The following is an 18,564-nucleotide window of genomic DNA, read 5'->3' on the forward strand; positions in this document are numbered from 1 at the left end:
GATTCAGCAGATAGTTTGTTATATGGGGTTTAAAAGCTTTTGTTTAGCTACAGGTGAATGTATAAGAATTATAAACATCAAATTTAGAATACTGAATATCTTGGGTATACAGTACCCAGAAAGCTCAACTGTATTGGGTGATACTTTAGCTCTTAAATTGGGTGTTGGGTTCACAAAAGTTGACTATATTATTCTTGACACTTTTTCATAATCTAAAATATTTCATAATTAAAAAATAGTTTAGTAAAAATATATTTGGATTTTATTTTATGTTCAGTATAGCAGTGTAATTTATTCTATTTCTTGACTCATTCAAGTCTTTAATAAACAACTAATGGTTATGAAAGTGGCTCAACCTGTAGCTCTAAAGTTCTATATAATTTTAAGTTAGCAGATAAGCCAATTTTATTACTATGTCCTTTAACTGCATAATTACATTGATAAAAATACATTCTTCTCAAATTCAAGAATATAAGTAAGGAAACTACATCATTAACACTAGAATGAACTCTAAAATATGAGAGGAATTTTATAATATATAAATATTCTGACTTTCCAACTATATAGTTATAAATTTTTTGACAACACTTTTTTGAAAAACTTGAAGATTTTGCAAGATAAGCATGCATTATCTTCTTCATTTTGTAATTTTTTAAATGGAAACAGAAGAGCAGATGATTTATTGGCTATTGCCCAGGAAAATACGTGTATACCAGCTACTACATGAAAACCTGATACAGTGATTCTGCTTTGAAACCTCTGTCCCTCCTTTGAATTATCAAACGCATGCTTCTATCATGGTGCTTAATGGTCATAGGGAGTTTACGGAAGCAACAAAGAAATTCACCCTCTCCCTCTACTGCCAAAACATGTAGACCCCACACACTTGAAAAATAAGGTCATCTGAGTATGGCAAATTCTCAAAAAAATAAACACAATTACCATATGATCCAGCAATTCCACTTCTGGGTATATATCCCAAAGAAGTGAAAGCAGGGACTTGAAAAGATACTTGTACGACCCACGTTTATACCAGCACTATTCATAACAGTCAGAAGGTGGAGGTAACCGAAGTGTCCACTGTCAGATGAATGCATAAACAAAATATGGTGTATGTACACAATGGAATATTATTTAGCTTTAAAAGGAAGGAAATTCTGAGACATACTACCACACTGGATGAACCTTGACATTAATGCTAAGTGAAATAAGCCAGTCACGAAAGGACAAGTACCGTGTGAGCCCACTGACATGAGGTACCTAGAGTAGTCAAAGTCATAAGGACAGAAAGAATGGTGGTTGCCAGGGGCTGAGATGAAAGGGAAATGGGAAATTAGTGTTTAATGGATACAGAGTTTCAGCTGGGGAAGATGAAAAAGTTTTGGAGATGGATGGTAGTGACCGCTGCACAACAATGTGAATGTACTTATTGCCACTGAACTGTTTAAAATGGTGATTTTGTTAACATATATTTTAACACAATTTTTAAAAAGCAGTAAATTTGTAAAATAAGCATAATCGTTCTGCAAACGAAATAAAAAGCAAAATATCTTCCAAAGATGATACCTGATTGATGGTATTACCATTAATGAAAGAATGTTCCACATCAAAAAATATTTGTCAGCAAAGAAACTTTAAGAAGAGAAAGGCAAATGACAGTGTATTTTTAGCACAATCCAACCTATGAAGAACATAAGGCAGGTATGTGACTCAAGTGGAAAGGGGTGCATCAGGCCTGAAATATTAGCTGTTAAAAGCACCAAACTCATTTCTATTGCTTCCATTCCATTGTGCTAAACAATCGTTATAATTTGGATCTGGCTTTCATTATAACTTGATCAACACAGAGAAGGTAAGGATCAGCAAGCTCAACTATCCTAGACCCTCCATCATTTCTCTTAAGTTAATACATTAGTATTATGGGTTTTACATAGCAGTTTCTTAGCAAATTGAGTGTGTGACTCAGCACTACAGAGTCCAGTCACTTCCAGATCTGATAAACCAATTTCAACCTAAGAAAAGAATCAGATGTTGAAACCCAGTCATCACACCATGGTCCTGCTAGACTGTGGATACCGCCTTCCCCTGCAACTTTTCTCTCAATGCACATTTTCCATAATGCTGTATTGTAGTTGCCTATTATTAGACTCAGTTCCTTGAAAATAGAAAATGGATTTTATCTTTGATCCCTAACAACTAATAAACTGCCTAGCACAAAGGAAAGAACCAATAAATATGTGATATGTGAAAATGAAATCCAGTTTAGTAAGACATAATTAGGGAATGAGTATTGTAGAGATTCTTCTATATAAAGTTTTCCTCTTAAGTTTACAAATGGAAAGCTAAGCAATAGCAGAGACAAAGTGAACATATTTAGATTCAGAGCTCTCAATTCAAGTTGAAGTTACAGTGGTTAAGCCATATTTTCTTTAGAACGCCCATGAATGTGGCATTCAAACCATATGATGTGATCTGCATGAAAGCTCAGACAAGCCCCAGAGAGCATGCCTTTCCCGCAATAACTTCTCCAGTACGATAAAGAACATGAAAGCTTTATACCTTCACTTGCCAAATATGTGGGACCTGGTGTAAGTACCATTTCTTTCTACCACCCACATGCACTCAAACAAAGAATAAAATATCTTCCTAATGTGTCCTAAAGTTTGGCTCTTTCACATAATGCAGCATTCAGACTCAGCACCAGCCAAGAGTGCCCAGTTAAGGATTCTACTATTGATACTACCAAACACAACAGGGATAACTCTAGACAGCACAGGAGAGTACTGGAACAAAGTAATTCAAGTTGCAAGAAAAACAATGCCAGACAGGAATGATTTTATGTTCAGAATAGATCACAGTGTATAAGAAAATAACTCCTGCCCTATCATATGCAATCAGGATGACTACTTTTTCTTAACCTTTAGGTCTTAAGTTTTCTTTTTTCCTCTTTTGGGTCAACAACACATCCTAGGGAAAATATGAACTATTTAATCTTCTGTCAGTTTGAAAACAGACTCCAGAGCAGATGGCCTGACTTCTAATACTAGCTCTGCACTTACAAGCTGTGTAATCTGCAAATCACCCAAACTCTATGGTCCAGTTGTCTCATCTGCAAAATGAGGACAGTAACTACCTCATGCGATTGTTGTGAGGATTAATTAATCTGCAACAGTGCCTGGCACATAGTAAGTGCCACTTTATTATTAATTATGGTTATTATTGTCACATAAATGAAATTTTTGATAAACCTAAGTTCTACCTTAAAAATTCTTACTAATGTCCTGATAATTATAAATTTACATATCTGGAAATCATGAATTACACATCTGCCACTAGACCATAACTGTGACTTCCCTACCTCATACCAAGAGCTTCACACCATGCAAGGCGCAGATACATGTGCCAGCCCTGTCCAACCTTGCATTTATAAAGTCCTTGTTCAGTAAAATCTTAGCGCCTAGCCGGGAAGAAAAACAGATTGGGATAAATCTATTCAAATGGTAACAAGTTCACATACAAATAAAAACAAAAGACTGAAGGAGGTACAAGAGGTACAAGGAGGTACATACTATGCTGAAGTACATACTTTACCTCCAGAGTAAGCAAAGTCATACTTTTCTCTCAGTGGTGTCCAAATTGCAGCCTAAGGCAAAATTTTTTTTTTCTTTTAACGTAGCATAGTGTTTAGAACTAAATGTTATGTAGTCGAATCTGTGCTCGGTCTCCACTAGATCAGTCACTAGACGTGTGACCTTATAGTATTCTTACCTACAAATCTGGGAGAATTGCTTGAGCGCACCATCTGGGGAATGAGAGCCTTTGTGCTTATATTTACTCCCCCTTCTAGGGGAATACCAGCTGACCCTGGCGACGGGACGCGGGCTCCGTGTTGATGACATCACTTCCGGGGCGACAGGTTCGGGCTTCCTTGCACCTAGGAAAGGGCGGTCGATCGGCTTTGCTGCGGAAAGTAGACGAGTACTAGTTACTGTCGTTCACGAGGAAGGTGGGTGAAACAGCTCAGCCCTCTCTCCACTGATGCTTTCGCGCGCCTGGAAAAGCGGTTCCAGTCAGAGTCCCTCGCCTTAGAGCAGAGACCAGCGCTGGCCAAGTGCCCAGGGTTCGCTTGGGATCCTTCCTGGCCCGAACGAGGAGGGCTTCGCACAAGCCTCCTTGGCTGGATTTAGTGACTATAAGTCTAATTTCTCGTGGCGCGTCTGTTGGGGCTGCATCCTCTGCAGGGGTCCTCTGTGAATAGGTCGCTTATCTCTAATCCCTGGATGCCCTCTGCTCCTGTGGAACAATAAAAGTTCCAATATTCGCTCTTTTATTTTTTTCCATTTTGTCCATTAGTGTGATAGGGAAAGAGCCTACTTAAATATCTAGAAGGTTCTAGAACAGGTGATTTGGGAGGCATGAGACTAGATATTTGGCAGTGTGAAAAAACCAGGGTGCTTTAATGATGGACTGCTGTTATTGGGGGCAAAGAGGATTTGGGGAGATCCCTATTATGATAAACCTGTGGCAAAAATGGAGATTTAATTCAAACAATTGTAATTAATGGATAAAATAGGTATTAGGTTACGGTCGTTTTAGTTGAGATGCTCTTTTAAAATGAGCTTTATGAGGGCTTCCCTGGTGGCGCAGTGGTTGAGAGTCCGCCTGCCGATGCAGGGGACACGGGTTCGTGCCCTGGTCCGGGAAGATCCCACATGCCGCGGAGCGGCTAGGCCCGTGAGCCATGGCCGCGCAAGCAAAAAGATGAGCTTTGTGAGAACAGTTGTTTCTAAACTTAGACGACTAAATCTTACTTTGTGTTTTATGTGAACTATCGTTTTCCGACCAAATGATTAAATTTTTCTTTTGAAAGGTGTTTCTAGGAAATGGAATGCATTGATTTTCATCAGTTCCATTTTGCCCTTACTGATTTTTTTTAAACCACATTTTGTCTTAATTTTAGCTATAAAAAATGAATAGCACTTTTCCAAAGACTATCCATGCAGCTGTTGTACTGTAACATTAGCTGTTTTATAAAGAATAATCAATAGTTTGGTAAGAACAGCATGCAAGTAATAGTAATAATAAAAATTTTATATCTAATTTCCCGTTTTCCCTCTTAAAGAGCATTATATTCATTCATACTGTTATTTATATTAACAGATTTCTACAGACTAAAATTTTTTGCTAACTTTTACAAACCTTTCCTAAATTTTTATAAAACTATATATTGAAAAATAAACCAAGTTTTTGGAATTTTGCTTTACTGAATGGGCTAGTGGCTAATGTCAGTTCCAAATAATAGTTTGTTTCTTTAATTCTTTTCCAGGAATTATCTATACAGTAAATATGCTAATATTGAATAAGACAGCAGGAGTTTTTTCTAAACCATCAAAAAGGAATATGTATGAATTTCTAAGAAGTTTTAATTTTCATCCTGGAAAACTATTTCTTCATAAACTAGTTTTGGGAATTGAAACCAGTTGTGATGATACAGCAGCTGCTGTGGTGGATGAAACCGGAAATGTTTTGGGAGAAGCAATACATTCCCAAACCGAAGTTCATTTAAAGTGAGTAGACATTATCTTGGTAGTTTCCACTTTTTTTTGGAAAAATAAAATGAAATAATTTTTTTTTGTATTTATTACATACAAAAGTTAAATTTTAAGAACTAATTTCTTCTTTCATGCAAAAGTTTCTAATAACTGCCGTAGAAAACCTTAAACCCCTCAACCTGGCTTTTAAGGAGCTCCACAATAAGGTCCCAACCTTAGCTAATCCTGTTGCCAAAAAGAAACTAAACTCCAATATTTATCCATGATTTCCCCTCATGCCTTTTTCTCTTTTGTCCACCTGTTATGTTTCATGGTCTCAACTGAAGTCCTAGGAAAGTATGACCTGACTTCTAGCCTGTGTTAATCACTGCAAAAGAAAATCCTATTCACATTTACACATATAATTCATATTGGTACTTAAATAACAATATACTGTTGTATTAAAGCACAGAATGGTGCCAGGTTTATAAACTCAGATTTTTCCAGAGGGCCACCAGGCAGGTTACATAAATAGGTAGGCTGGGTATAATGTGGAAAATATCTATAGGTCACTACTCAGCTCCAGCCAGTTGTTGCCATGCAAGAATGTAGGCCTTATGTTATTTGATTATCAGAATTTTCAAGAGAAAATGGAAATCCAGAATGTTACGGTAATATCTCCCAGATTTTAAAAATTAGTAGGTAATTCAAATATATTAAAATACCATACAGTTCAGATATGCTGTCAAGCCATTAATTTACAACATCTGAATAGTGAAAAAGTTTGGTGTTTTGAGATCACAAACCTGTGTGTGAATCATGAATTAGTGATTGGTATTGGTTCTGACTTGGGAAGTTCCTGATCCTCTCTGATTCTGTTTTCACATCCATAAAATGGGAAAGATAATGTCTATCTTATAGGATTGTGGGGTGCATAATAGAAATAATACAGAATATTAGAAATAGTATACGTGAAGAGGCAGAGTAGGCCTCTGATGGTTACGTATTATATGAAGGGGACTGTGTTAGGTCTTAATAAGGCACAGTGAAATACTAACAAGTCCTTGCCTTTAAGAAGCTTAACCTAATCTTTGAGACATGTTATGTAGACCTACAAGGAAAGTTAGCAGTGCAAGGCAGCATAAAGTGAGTATCAAAGAAGTAGTGCAGACAATAACTTATTACCATGCCTCAGTTTTACGGTTCTTTCATTATTTTGGGGTGTATTGGACATTTGAACATGTAAATGTTAGCTGCACAGAAAGGCCTACCCTAACTACTTAATCTAAATTAGGTACTCCCACCCTGTTTATTCTATATACCATATCCTGCATATTTTCCTCATAATTCTTTTCATAATTTTTATGTTTGTTTACTTATGTACAGTCTTTCCCCCAATAGACTCTCAGCTCCATGGTGACAGGGGCTGCGTCTGTATTAACCACTACACTATGCCTAATGCCCAGCATAGCACATGACATGTTGCAGGGGTCAGTGGCCTTGAGAAATAGTTAGGCCTTCAATGAAAGAGGATGGAAAGAATATTGTAGGCTGAGAGAGCATCACTGGCAAAGGCAAAGAGGTGAGAAGGTACTGGGCAAACACTTAGTTTAGCTAGCGCGTGAGTCACTTGAGAGGAATATATAGGCAAATAAACTATTTGGTACCATCTCCTCAGCGCATCTCATTATTTATTGAATACCTACAATTGCAAGGCAGCATCTGAGGCACTGTGGGTACATATATATGATCCTTTCCTCTGAGCAGCTTACCATATAAAGTGGTTTACATTCTGGTTCAGCCACTGACTAGTTTTTTTTTTTTTTTTTTTGCGGTACGCGGGCCTCTCACTGTTGTGGCCTCTGCCGTTGCGGAGCACAGGCTTCGGACGTGCAGGCTCAGCAGCCATGGCTCACGGGCCCAGCCACTCCGCGGCATGTGGGATCTTCCCGGACCGGGGCACGAACCCGTGTCCCCTGCATCAGCAGGCGGACTCTCAACCACTGCGCCACCAGAGAAGCCCAGCCACTGACTAGTTTTGAGACCTTGCACCATTTTCTATGTCTTAGTGTCCTTATCTGTGAAATGGGGATAATAATGACAACCAGCTTATAATATTGTTGTGAAGGTTAAATGTGAATTCTTTTAAAGCATTTAGTGCAGTCTTGACAAATAGCAAGGGCTCAAAAAAACCTACCTATTACTAGTAACAATAGTACTTCTCTTACTACTATAAAGTGAAGAAGGCAGATAGGTAAATAGGTCATTGTAAAACAGCATGGCAAGTGCAGTAATAGAGGATTGCTTGGAAGAGGAGTTCTTTCTTTCGAGCCAGAGACCTGAAGGACAATCTTGACTTCTCCCTCACCACTCTGTAACCAAATCAGTCACCTAGTCATAGTAAATCTACCTCCCAAATATTTCTTGAAACTTTTCGTCCCACTTTCCACTTAGTTCAAGCCCTTATTGTCTCTTGCCTGGACTCTTGGCTCCAGTCTTGAGGCTAAATGGTTTCACTGCCTCTTTATTAGCTTTGTTCTTTAATCATCCACTTTCCATACTGTCTACAAATTATTATTTGATTATTAATTAATGACTTTATTAATCATAATTAATTCTTTGAGAATAAAGCCATGGTCTTATTCATCTCTTCTGTCTCTGATGCTTAGCATAATCCTTAGAAGATAATACATAGAAGAGGCACAGAAAGGAAGGGGAGTAGGCAAGTGGGAGGAGGAAGAAATGAGTAGGAGGGAGAGGATTTGGATTTAAAGTCTCCCAAATTCCAAGAAAGTAAAAGCTTTTGAGTAGGTGAGTGATGAGGTCAGCACTGTGCTTTTTTTCTGGCAACACCATACAGAACAATTCCAAGGATCAGAGAATGTATCTAGGGAAGTACAGTTAGAAGGCTTTGAATAGACTGAGTTAATGAGAGCTTTTCGAACTTGGTGGTGGCAGTGGGACAGTGCTGACCTTATCAATGGTGATAAACTTAATTAAATGTGGAAAGTAAGGGAAAGAAAGGAGATAAAGATAAGCCTGGAAAGCCAAGTGATTAGGAGGTTATTGATGCCATTAACAGAATTGAGGAATATAGGAGAAAAAGTCTCTTTGAAGAATTAAGGAAAATGGTATTATATTATGGATGTGTTGAAATAAGATCGTTTCTTTTAAATATTGCCCTCATTGACTGACACAGTACATATTTTAACTATTAAATATTCATTGAATGCCGTGTATATAGATCTTACAACATCAATATTTGAAGGGGTTTTTTTTGAGATTAGAGGTATATCTTGCAGACCCTCTATATTTTTGCTCTGCCTCTCTGATCAGTCACATGCTGGCTAATTTTTTGCTAACAACTTTGCCTTCTAATTCTTTATTCTTGACATTTGGAGTGGTCATCCACTGCTTGTCCTATATGGACCAAAAATCAAAATTACCAATCCAATTAAAGACTGGATTCCCAAACTTTATTTCAGGATTTCAAGCTGTCTGCTGTCCTACCATGAGCTCAAGTGCAGTGTGTTTAAAAATAAACTCGTCTTCTTCACAAAACTGTCTTCATGTTTCTCTCTGTTAGTATTTCTTTTCTTCCAGTCAGATAGATTAATTTTCCTAAAATCCAGTTTTATCCTGTCCTTTCCTTATTCAAGACTCGTTCCTTAGAATGCTTCTCAAAATTATTTTGGTGATTTCATTTATCAAGAAACAAATCCATAGGAGTTTGTTGTATACAGTTTTGAAAAGTTAGAGACATTAAATAACATCCTTAATCACTGCATGGTGAGTTCTTATAATGTACTGTACATTATAAGGCACACATAATTTGAAAATACTTGACTTACTAATGTGTTTAGCTATATAATGGTTAATTTGAAAACATGCCTTCAGCCATAATATATACTTTTTCTTTCTCTATTTTTATAATCTTAAAATTATAAAAAGCTGTTTTTTTTATATCTTTCAGAACAGGTGGGATTATTCCTCCAGTAGCTCAACAGCTTCATAGAGAAAATATTCAACGCATAGTGCAAGAAGCTCTCTCTGCCAGTAAAGTCTCTCCAAGTGAACTCTCAGCAATTGCAACTACCATAAAACCAGGACTTGCTTTAAGCCTGGGTGTAGGCTTATCATTTAGCTTACAACTGGTAGACCAGTTAAAAAAGCCCTTCATTCCCATTCATCATATGGAGGCTCATGCACTTACTATTAGGTTGACAAATAAAGTAGAATTTCCTTTTTTAGTTCTTTTGATTTCAGGAGGTCATTGTCTTTTGGCATTAGTTAGAGGAGTTTCAGATTTTCTGCTTCTTGGAAAGTCTTTGGATATAGCGCCAGGTGACATGCTTGACAAGGTAATTAAGAATTAATATCTCTATTCTTTTTTGTTAAGGTGTCTATTTCAGCTAAATAGTAATAGATACACTACTGCTATTCATCTAAATATTTCTGAATAATATATTAGACTAAAAAAACTTATGTGCAGTAGTAAACAAAAAAAGAGTAGTACATAATTTTATAAAAGATCCCTTCTTACCCATTCTGAATAAAACGATATGAGGTTTACATCAGTATATAAAGGCTCAAATAGTTTGTATATACACTTTTTTAATCAAATAACATAATATATGAAAGAAAGTGCTTTGTGAAGTGTAATGTACCTTTAAAAAGTGAAATAAGAGGATATATAAAGATAACATAAGGACATTAAAGATGCACAAAGTTCTATTATTAAATGTTACAATTGCTGACACCACTGACAAGCAGATTTCTTTTCCTTTGTTTTAGAATCTTAAAGCCTACTGCCTTATAAAAAAAACCTGTTGCCAACAGCTGAAATGATTGGAAGAAATAGGACAGGTTCTTATTTTTGAAGTTCATCATTAAGCAGTCATTGTCATTTTCAAACCTATTTTCCATCCCCAGTAGAAGAGCAAAAGTAGATAGGAAGGCAGTGATTGGCCACTATTGATTAGGTTGTCAGAAACAGCAAGATTGTCTGTCTTGACTGACCACCAGTTCTGGTCCATGTTTGTAAAAGTATTGCATGTCTTATTCACCCAGGGTAAAATTCATTTCCTTTGCACCCTGGTTTCAAAATGTACAGTTTCATGACATTACAAAAATTTTTATTTGTTTTTGATAGGTAGCAAGAAGACTTTCTTTAATAAAACATCCAGAGTGCTCCACCATGAGTGGTGGGAAGGCTATAGAACATTTGGCCAAACAGGGAAATAAACTGCATTTTGATTTCAAACCTCCCATGCAACATGCTAAAAATTGTGACTTTTCTTTTTCTGGACTTCATCACATTATTGATAAGATGATAATGCAAAAGGAAAAAGAAGAAGGTATATTTCTAATTAGTAAAGTTGGACAAATAAGTAATACTGGATTGTACCTAAAAATACCTGCTCATTCCTGCAGGTATTGAGAAGGGGCAAATCCTGTCTTCAGCTGCAGATATTGCTGCTGCAGTACAGCACACAGTAGCCTGCCACATTGCAAAAAGAACACATCGTGCTATTCTATTTTGCAAGCAGAGAGACTTGTTATGTCAAAGTAATGCAGTACTGGTAAGTTTTGTAATTTTAGAATAGTAGTAATCCTTTACAGTATGTTACTTTTCTTCCCAGAGATTAATTGACCCTAAGCATAGGATGAAAAGATCTTTATGCCATATGCTATCGCAGACAGTATGAAATCACGTAGAATAAAAACTAACAGCCATTGGGATTTCCCTGGTGGTGCAGTGGTTAAGAATCCGCCTGCTAACACAGGGAACATGAGTTCGAGCCCTGGTCTGGGAAGATCCCACATGCCGCGAAGCAACTAAGCCCGTGCACCACGACTACTGAGCCTGTGCTCTAGATCCAGTGAGCCACAACTACTGAGCCCACGCGCCTGGAGCCCGTGCTTCGCAACAAGATAAGCCACCGCAATGAGAAGACCTCTCGCCGCAACTAAAGAAAGCCCACGTGCAGCAACGAAGACCCAATGCAGCCAAAAATAAATAAATAAATAATTCAAAACAAAACAAAACTTTTAACAACCATTCCCTGTACAGGCCTGGCAGCTTTATAGGACATCTGTACAGCCTGTGCGGCAAAAAAGTTCAAGGCTGCATCTTATTGAATTTAAAAGAGGGTTTACAGTATGAAACAAAATGCAGTATAACTGCTGTCATTATTGAAGGAAAAATAGGCTGTTTCCTTCAGATTTATGTTCCTTTGATGAAATCCCTTTAAATGTGCTTAAAAGCCTTGATAAACTGCCTGTGTATCTTAAACTTCATTCTTTGGAAAATTGTAAAGCGAGAAAAATATTTAAATGGTAGGTTCACAAAATGGAATATTACACAAATATCAAAGGTAATAGTTTAAGAATTATGTAGTAAAATGAAAAAAAATGCTTATAAGTGAAAACTGCAGGGTCTAAAATACTATGATTGTAATGAGAAAAGGGTTAGAAGAAAATACAAAAATGAAAGTGATCATATGGTAATATTGAAATTGTTGGTGACTTTTGTTTCCTTTGCAAATGTTTATTATATAGATATATCACTTGCTCATTACCCACCTACCAAAATGTGATATTGTCTTATTGTATAATGCTGGTAATTTCCCCGGGTTTAGCTCACAGCTTAGCTCATATTCATGTGTGATATTGTTAATTTTGGTTTTCTCAACTTTTTCAGGTTGTATCTGGAGGCGTTGCAAGTAACTTACATATCCGAAAAGCTCTGGAAATCGTGACAGATGCAACACAATGCACTTTGTTGTGTCCTCCTCCCAGACTGTGCACTGACAACGGCGTTATGATTGCGTGGTAAGCCATGGATGTTTGTGCTTCACTCATAATTATGTAAATATTAATTGCCATTTCATCATGCTAAATTTTCTTCCTTTAAATCTTGGGCTAGTTATTTTATTTTTATTGATTCTTATTTAGGAATGGTGTTGAAAGATTGCGTGCTGGCTTGGGCATTTTACACAGCACAGAAGGCATCCGCTATGAGCCAAAGTACGTGGTACCATTCATAATCTTTATGCAAGTTGCATTGTAAAAGTCAAAGCCTGGATTTTGCTTTTATATTTGAGGTTTTCATTGACACTCTGGTGGTACTTGAAGAAAGAGTACATTAATTTTTTTCATCTAACCTAAGCGTTAGATACCTTATAAGAAATATTTTTGTTATAGCTTAAATTATATAAATGTTGACAAAGCATAGGTTAGAAACAGGCAGTGGGTAAGGATGATGAATTCCCTCACTGGGGACCAGAATGGAAACCATGTCCATGACCTGGACTTTTGCAGTGTTAGGACCATCTCAGCATCAGCTGCCGTGCTGGAAACTTAAGGAAAATGTGCAAGAAGCATTCAGCTGGGAGACTGGGTTGTGAGTATACTTCTCCACAGGCAGCTGAGAAATGGCCAAAAGATAGCTGTTTTCTGCAAGCCTTACTTCCTCTCCCAAATCAAAGTTCCTAGGAGTAGCACAGTTTTTCAATTTGTTATCAAGTTCTGGTCTTAAGCTAATTCTGGAATAGTAAAAACAGTAAAGCATGATTATGTTTCATAATCTAACAATTCTATTTTCAACAGTGTTTCATCTGCTGTTTTAAACTTTTCAGCATTTTAGTACATAACTATACCTACGTGAACCATAGACTATTAAGGCTGATCATAAATGAACAGTTTAGTTAGTAGTGACTAAACTACTAGTAGAAAGAATCCCTTAAGTTGATGGCCTAGCCTCAGGTAGAATCTACCATCTGATCCAACACTGCCTTCTTGTGGGCAGTGTTGAGGCTGGAGATGATGGCTTTTTTTAGGTTGGGGTCCATTTGAAGCTTTGTATAGGGCAACATTGTACAAAAGCAGAAATCTGAGGCCAAAAGTATTTACTGAGGAAGAACAGAGAAAGAGGGTAGGATCTAAGACCTCTCCTGCCACCAGTGACAAAGGAAGGTAGAAAAGGAGCAAGCTAGCTTTTGAAACCTGGAGAATTTCTGAAGTTAGAATAAATGCAGGTCTGACTTTGTATGGTAAACTGTTTTTACCCTGTTAGCTTTGTAGAGCATTTTAAGGCAACTTTTTGTTATGTTTTTCTGTTTCAAGTTTTTATTTATTTACAGTATTTGAGAGAGAACTCTTTCAAAAACATCTCAACCCCAAACTCATTGAATTGTATGCATTAAATATGTATAGCTTTTAACATGTCAATTATACCTCAAAGTGGTTTTAAAAAATTGTCCAATTTAGATTTCTAGCCTTCCTTCACCCATTATTCTGGTTTGAGGTCCTATTGTACTTTTATGGATTCAAGAACCACCATCACATATAGTCAGTTATTCACTAGATACATATATTGTTTGTCAGAATTCTAAGCAGATAGTTTGCAGAGCTAGTAACAGATCAGTAAACAAATAATGTAAAATAATTTGAAATAATGTGATTTGTCTGATTTTGATGCAGATGTCCTCTTGGAGCAGATATATCAAAAGAAGTTGGAGAAGCTGCCATAAAAGTACCACGATTAAAAATGAAGATTTGATTTTTGCTTTTCAAAAATATCCCTAAAGGTAGTAGTAAAGTTTTGATTTTTTTGTATATCAAATATATAATACTAATTGTTCATCAAGACTTTCTTTGTTATCCTTTTTATGTTTGATGGTTAACCTGCTCTTCTGAGAGACTATAATAATATGTTATAGTCTTATAAGGGAGTATAGGTTTTTTTTAATCAAAAACCAAATAAAACATCTTGTGGGAAAAAGAATATACTGATATTGGCAAGTAGAAAGAAAAACCTTGGAAAAAATATAGCAATTCTGCTAAATCCTGGCCCCATATTATACAGGCATAGATCTTTACCCCCCTTTTTCATATCAGGATATATTAGCCTGACTTTTCTAATGAGAGAGCAATTTTAGAAAGGTAGCCAGGTCAAAGTCATGTCAACTCAAGAATTCTAAGTCAAAACAAAAGAATATATGTTAGTAATTATAAAAATATATATATTATTCGGTATCTTCTCTGGAGCAAATGGGATTTCTATACATTTCTTAAAATGGGATTTTAAGAAATATGACATTTTAAGAAATATGACACCAGGGAAGCATGGGCTTCCCTGGTGGCGCAGTGGTTGAGAGTCCGCCTGCCGATGCAGGGGACACGGGTTCGTGCCCTGGTCCGGGAAGATCCCACATGCTGCGGAGCAGCTGGGCCCGTGAGCCATGGCCGCTGAGCCTGCGTGTCTGGAGCCTGTGCTCTGCAATGGGAGGGGCCACAACAGTGAGAGGCCCGCGTACCTCAAAAAAAAAAAGAAAAGAAATATGACATGCAAGTAATCCCTCGAGTGTATATTGTACTTTTTAGTTGGCCACATATATTCACATTCATTATTTTAGAAAGTATATTTAATCAGTGAAAATATATGAGGTGAAAAGGGCTGTTTTATTTTTGGGTAATGTCCTTTGACTCTGACTTTTACTGCAGATATCATAACAGTTTATGACTTTTTTTCTGCCCAGATTAAAATAACTGAATGTACTGTCCTTTGAATATAAGGATGATACTACTAACTATTTAATGTCCTTTGAGAGATTTTGCTATGTTACATCATCCATACTGGATCAGATTGTTAATTTTCTAATCAGTGACTTGCTTTATTGAGAAACTAGAGGTTAAGGATAAAAATCTAGAATGAAAAGATTTCTTATTTTAATCCTTCCTTATGGTGACCTTCCCTTTTGGGAAATTCCATAAGTAATTCTTTTTTCTAGAATTGTGATCGTAGGATATTGCTTTATGATCCTCCATTTTATCCTGGAAGTATAATTTATATGAGAGAACATATAGAAACAGCAACATTTATAAAGCTTACATTCTTTGATGTTGAGGTATAGGTATGATGTAATTGGTTTGTAACTATAATTTAGAAGAAACTATTAGTTTGTGAATTCACCTTTTACATTTGGATTTGTATTCTGTATCATGTGAATCTAAATTCACAGAAAGTGTATTTCCTTTGACTGTTACAATAAGAGTGCATATAAACTAATGAAGAAAATTGACCAAAATTTTTTCCCACCATCACAAATTTTATAAAATAGGAATATCGGGCTTCCCTGGTGGCGCAGTGGTTGAGAGTCTGCCTGCCAATGCAGGGGACACGGGTTCGAGCCCTGGTCTGGGAGGATCCCACATGCCGCGGAGCAACTGGGCCCATGAGCCACAACTACTGAGCCTGTGCATCTGGAGCCTGTGCTCCACAACAGGAGAGGCCGCAACAGTGAGAGGCCCGTGCACCGCGATGAAGAGTGGCCCCTGCTCGCCGCAAGCAGAGAAAGCCCTCGCACAGAAACGAAGACCCAATGCAGCCAAATAAATAAATAAAATAGGAATATCTATAATCTAAGTTCTTAAAATTTCAAAGTATCAAAACTATTCCAGATGCTACAAACACACATGTCAAAATTAAGTTCATGATATAAATCAGGTAAACTACAGATTAAAAAAACAAGCAAATTCTGGAAGCATTCCATATATTTAGGTCTTTCAGTATTTAGCCAGAAGGAAGGAAGAGAAAGGGAGAAACATTGAACTCTATGTTGGTAAGCATGTGTGCCAGTTAGCTTATAGTACAGGTAAGAGGCAGGCAATTTGCTGAAACTCTCTATATATTGAGGCCTTTCTCATCTTATGTATAATTTTTAAAAATAAAAAGCAAGTGCAGGGTAATAAACATAATCTGTACTTTGGGGCTGTACTTGAGAAATACTGTAAAGTTTTAAGCGTGGTGGTTGGCCCTGCTAGGCCTAGATACTCAGGAAATGTCTGTTATTGAATGCAAAAAAACCCTGATCATCAACTTTGAAACCACCTGAAGCCAGTTTTAAAGCTCAAAGTTTGCTGTCTAAAGGCTTTTATCTTTTGAATGTCTAGAGAGGCTTAATGTTTCCAATGATATGAATTAACAGTGCTGAATAAATGACACAGGTTTGTATCATTTGAATTATTTATCCCTTTCTAGTATAAAATATGCCATTCTTCTCAGAATTCCACCAGGAAGTTGTGACTCAGAGCTATTAAGATAATTTTGAATCAGATTTGAAGATTAAAGAGGTCTCTTATTGTACAGTGGTTAAGAGCACAGGCTTTGGACTGTGGCACACAGAAAGCCCTGAGTACCTGTAGCTGCAGTCACCACCATCATTACTGTTACGTTAAGGCATGTTGGAGAAAATAACTGCTAATTAATGTATGTGTTCACTGCAGCCCAGGTAGACTATAGAGACAATTGAGCAAAGTGGACAGAGAAAAACGGTGGCTCTTTAAAGGACCCACTGAAACCTAGTTAGCTTTTATATCAAATCCATTTGCTGCTGTATGTGAGAAGCAGACATACATCAAAACTTGCACCTACTGGAAACAATACTGGTTGGGCAAAGACATCACATGATTCTAAGCCACAAAGAATGTCATCTATTCCAGCTGCAAACCAAAGATACTCTGTACATATGGAGAATGGTCAACAGTGGTGGCCACACTTTTTAGCCATACTTTTGTGCTTGATGGGAAATGATTTCAGATTTTTCTTTAGTAAAATGTTTTTAAAAGCATACATTTCAGATTTTAGAAGACTCGTGTACCTGTAGTATTTATCATTAAATATCTTAAGGTAGTACAGTGAGTGTTAACATGTAGGCTACTTTGAATCAGGTCTTTTTAGCCCAGCATACCAATTTAAAAATGTTTCTTATTTTAAAATGTTTCTAACACTTGATATATACACTAATTGTGCCACTTGTGTGAGTTGCTATATCTTAATAGTTTTTTTTTTTTTCTTTATTTTTCTTTTCTTCGCTGTATGCGGGCCTCTCATTGTTGTGGCCTCTCCCGTTGTGGAGCACAGGCTCCGGATGCGCAGGCTCAGCCGCCATGGCTCACGGGCCCAGCCGCTCCGCGGCATGTGGGATCCTCCCGAACCAGGGCACGAAGCCAGGTCCCCTGCATCGGCAGGAGGACTCTCAACCACTGCGCCACCAGGGAAGCCCCTATATCTTAATAGTTTTAAGTGCAGGCATTCTATTAGAGAAACTTCTACTTATTTTTTGAAACCATATTTCTGACCTGATGTTAAATTCCAGTAGACATGCTAAGGAAAATTTGTTAAGTATCAATATCAAGAACTTCCATTCAAAAAGATTACTCAGTTATGTATATTTTACCACAATTAAAAATAAAAAATTTTAAAAGATTGCTCAGGAATCCTTTTACACTAAAATGTTTTTAATTAGCCTTCTGCAGGCTCCGGATTAGCTTTCTGTACATGTTTCCCAAGTTGGCTCAAAAGCACTATTCTTGGTCTTGATACAGTTGTGATATCTGATGAAATTGCAGATGAAAAGGAAAAAATACTGTGAGAAGCAGTGGTCTTTTTTGTTTTGAAGAGTCCCATGAAGTTAGTTACAGGAGGTATAAAAGTCAAAGAATCTCTTGGTTGAATTTTGGGTTTTAATTTTCTTCGGTGCTCTTTCCCTAAAAATTAGAGAGCCACAATTAAGTGCCTCTTTCTTAAGCCTAAGAACCCTAGGTATAGTCTCATTGCTTTTAGTTCTATATATTTCTGTTTTCTTCACTAAAACATACTAAGAGAACAGATCAGTAGCTTCCAGACTTTGAGATGATGCCAGAGTGCAAAAATCTGTGGGGATCAACATACAGTTGCCAACTTTTTATTAGGCCAAGTTGGCACTAGTGAAAGAACAAATGCCAGCTACTTTAAACATCGTTTTGTAAAAGATGGGATATTTTAATGTCAATAGAAAGTGTAAAAGGCATTATCTCAAAATGGAGGATTTTACTTGAATGAAATTAACTTTATAAGAAATTTGATTGTCCTTATTTTTTCTTATGTTACCACAAACCTGTGAAAACTTTATCAGGCCGTTACTGGTATACATATTGTTATTCACAAACCAATATTAAAGTGAAGGAATAATGGAACTGACTTTATTCT

At 36.9% G+C, this 18,564-nt stretch overlaps 2 protein-coding genes across 2 annotated transcripts in view; one reads left to right on the forward strand and one right to left on the reverse strand.

The window, feature by feature from the left end:
• Window positions 1-3,877: 3,877 nt before the first annotated feature.
• Window positions 3,878-18,551, forward strand: OSGEPL1 (O-sialoglycoprotein endopeptidase like 1). Its single transcript, XM_060152464.1, has 9 exons — window positions 3,878-4,006; window positions 5,327-5,567; window positions 9,505-9,892; window positions 10,684-10,888; window positions 10,965-11,113; window positions 12,235-12,365; window positions 12,489-12,560; window positions 14,016-14,122; window positions 15,656-18,551. The coding sequence occupies exons 2-8, from the start codon at window positions 5,347-5,349 to the stop codon at window positions 14,092-14,094; spliced, it is 1,245 nt and encodes a 414-aa protein (XP_060008447.1). The 5' UTR covers window positions 3,878-4,006; window positions 5,327-5,346; the 3' UTR covers window positions 14,095-14,122; window positions 15,656-18,551.
• The window catches only part of ANKAR (ankyrin and armadillo repeat containing), an 84,473-nt gene continuing 83,743 nt past the window's right edge, over window positions 17,835-18,564 (reverse strand). Inside the window, exon 24 of the mRNA XM_060152466.1 lies at window positions 17,835-18,083. Within this exon, the coding sequence (XP_060008449.1) occupies window positions 17,839-18,083 (245 nt within the window). The 3' untranslated portion in view covers window positions 17,835-17,838. The remainder of the gene's footprint in view (window positions 18,084-18,564) is intronic.

This window comes from Lagenorhynchus albirostris, chromosome 6 (assembly GCF_949774975.1).
Source record: "Lagenorhynchus albirostris chromosome 6, mLagAlb1.1, whole genome shotgun sequence".
NCBI lineage: Eukaryota > Metazoa > Chordata > Mammalia > Artiodactyla > Delphinidae > Lagenorhynchus > Lagenorhynchus albirostris.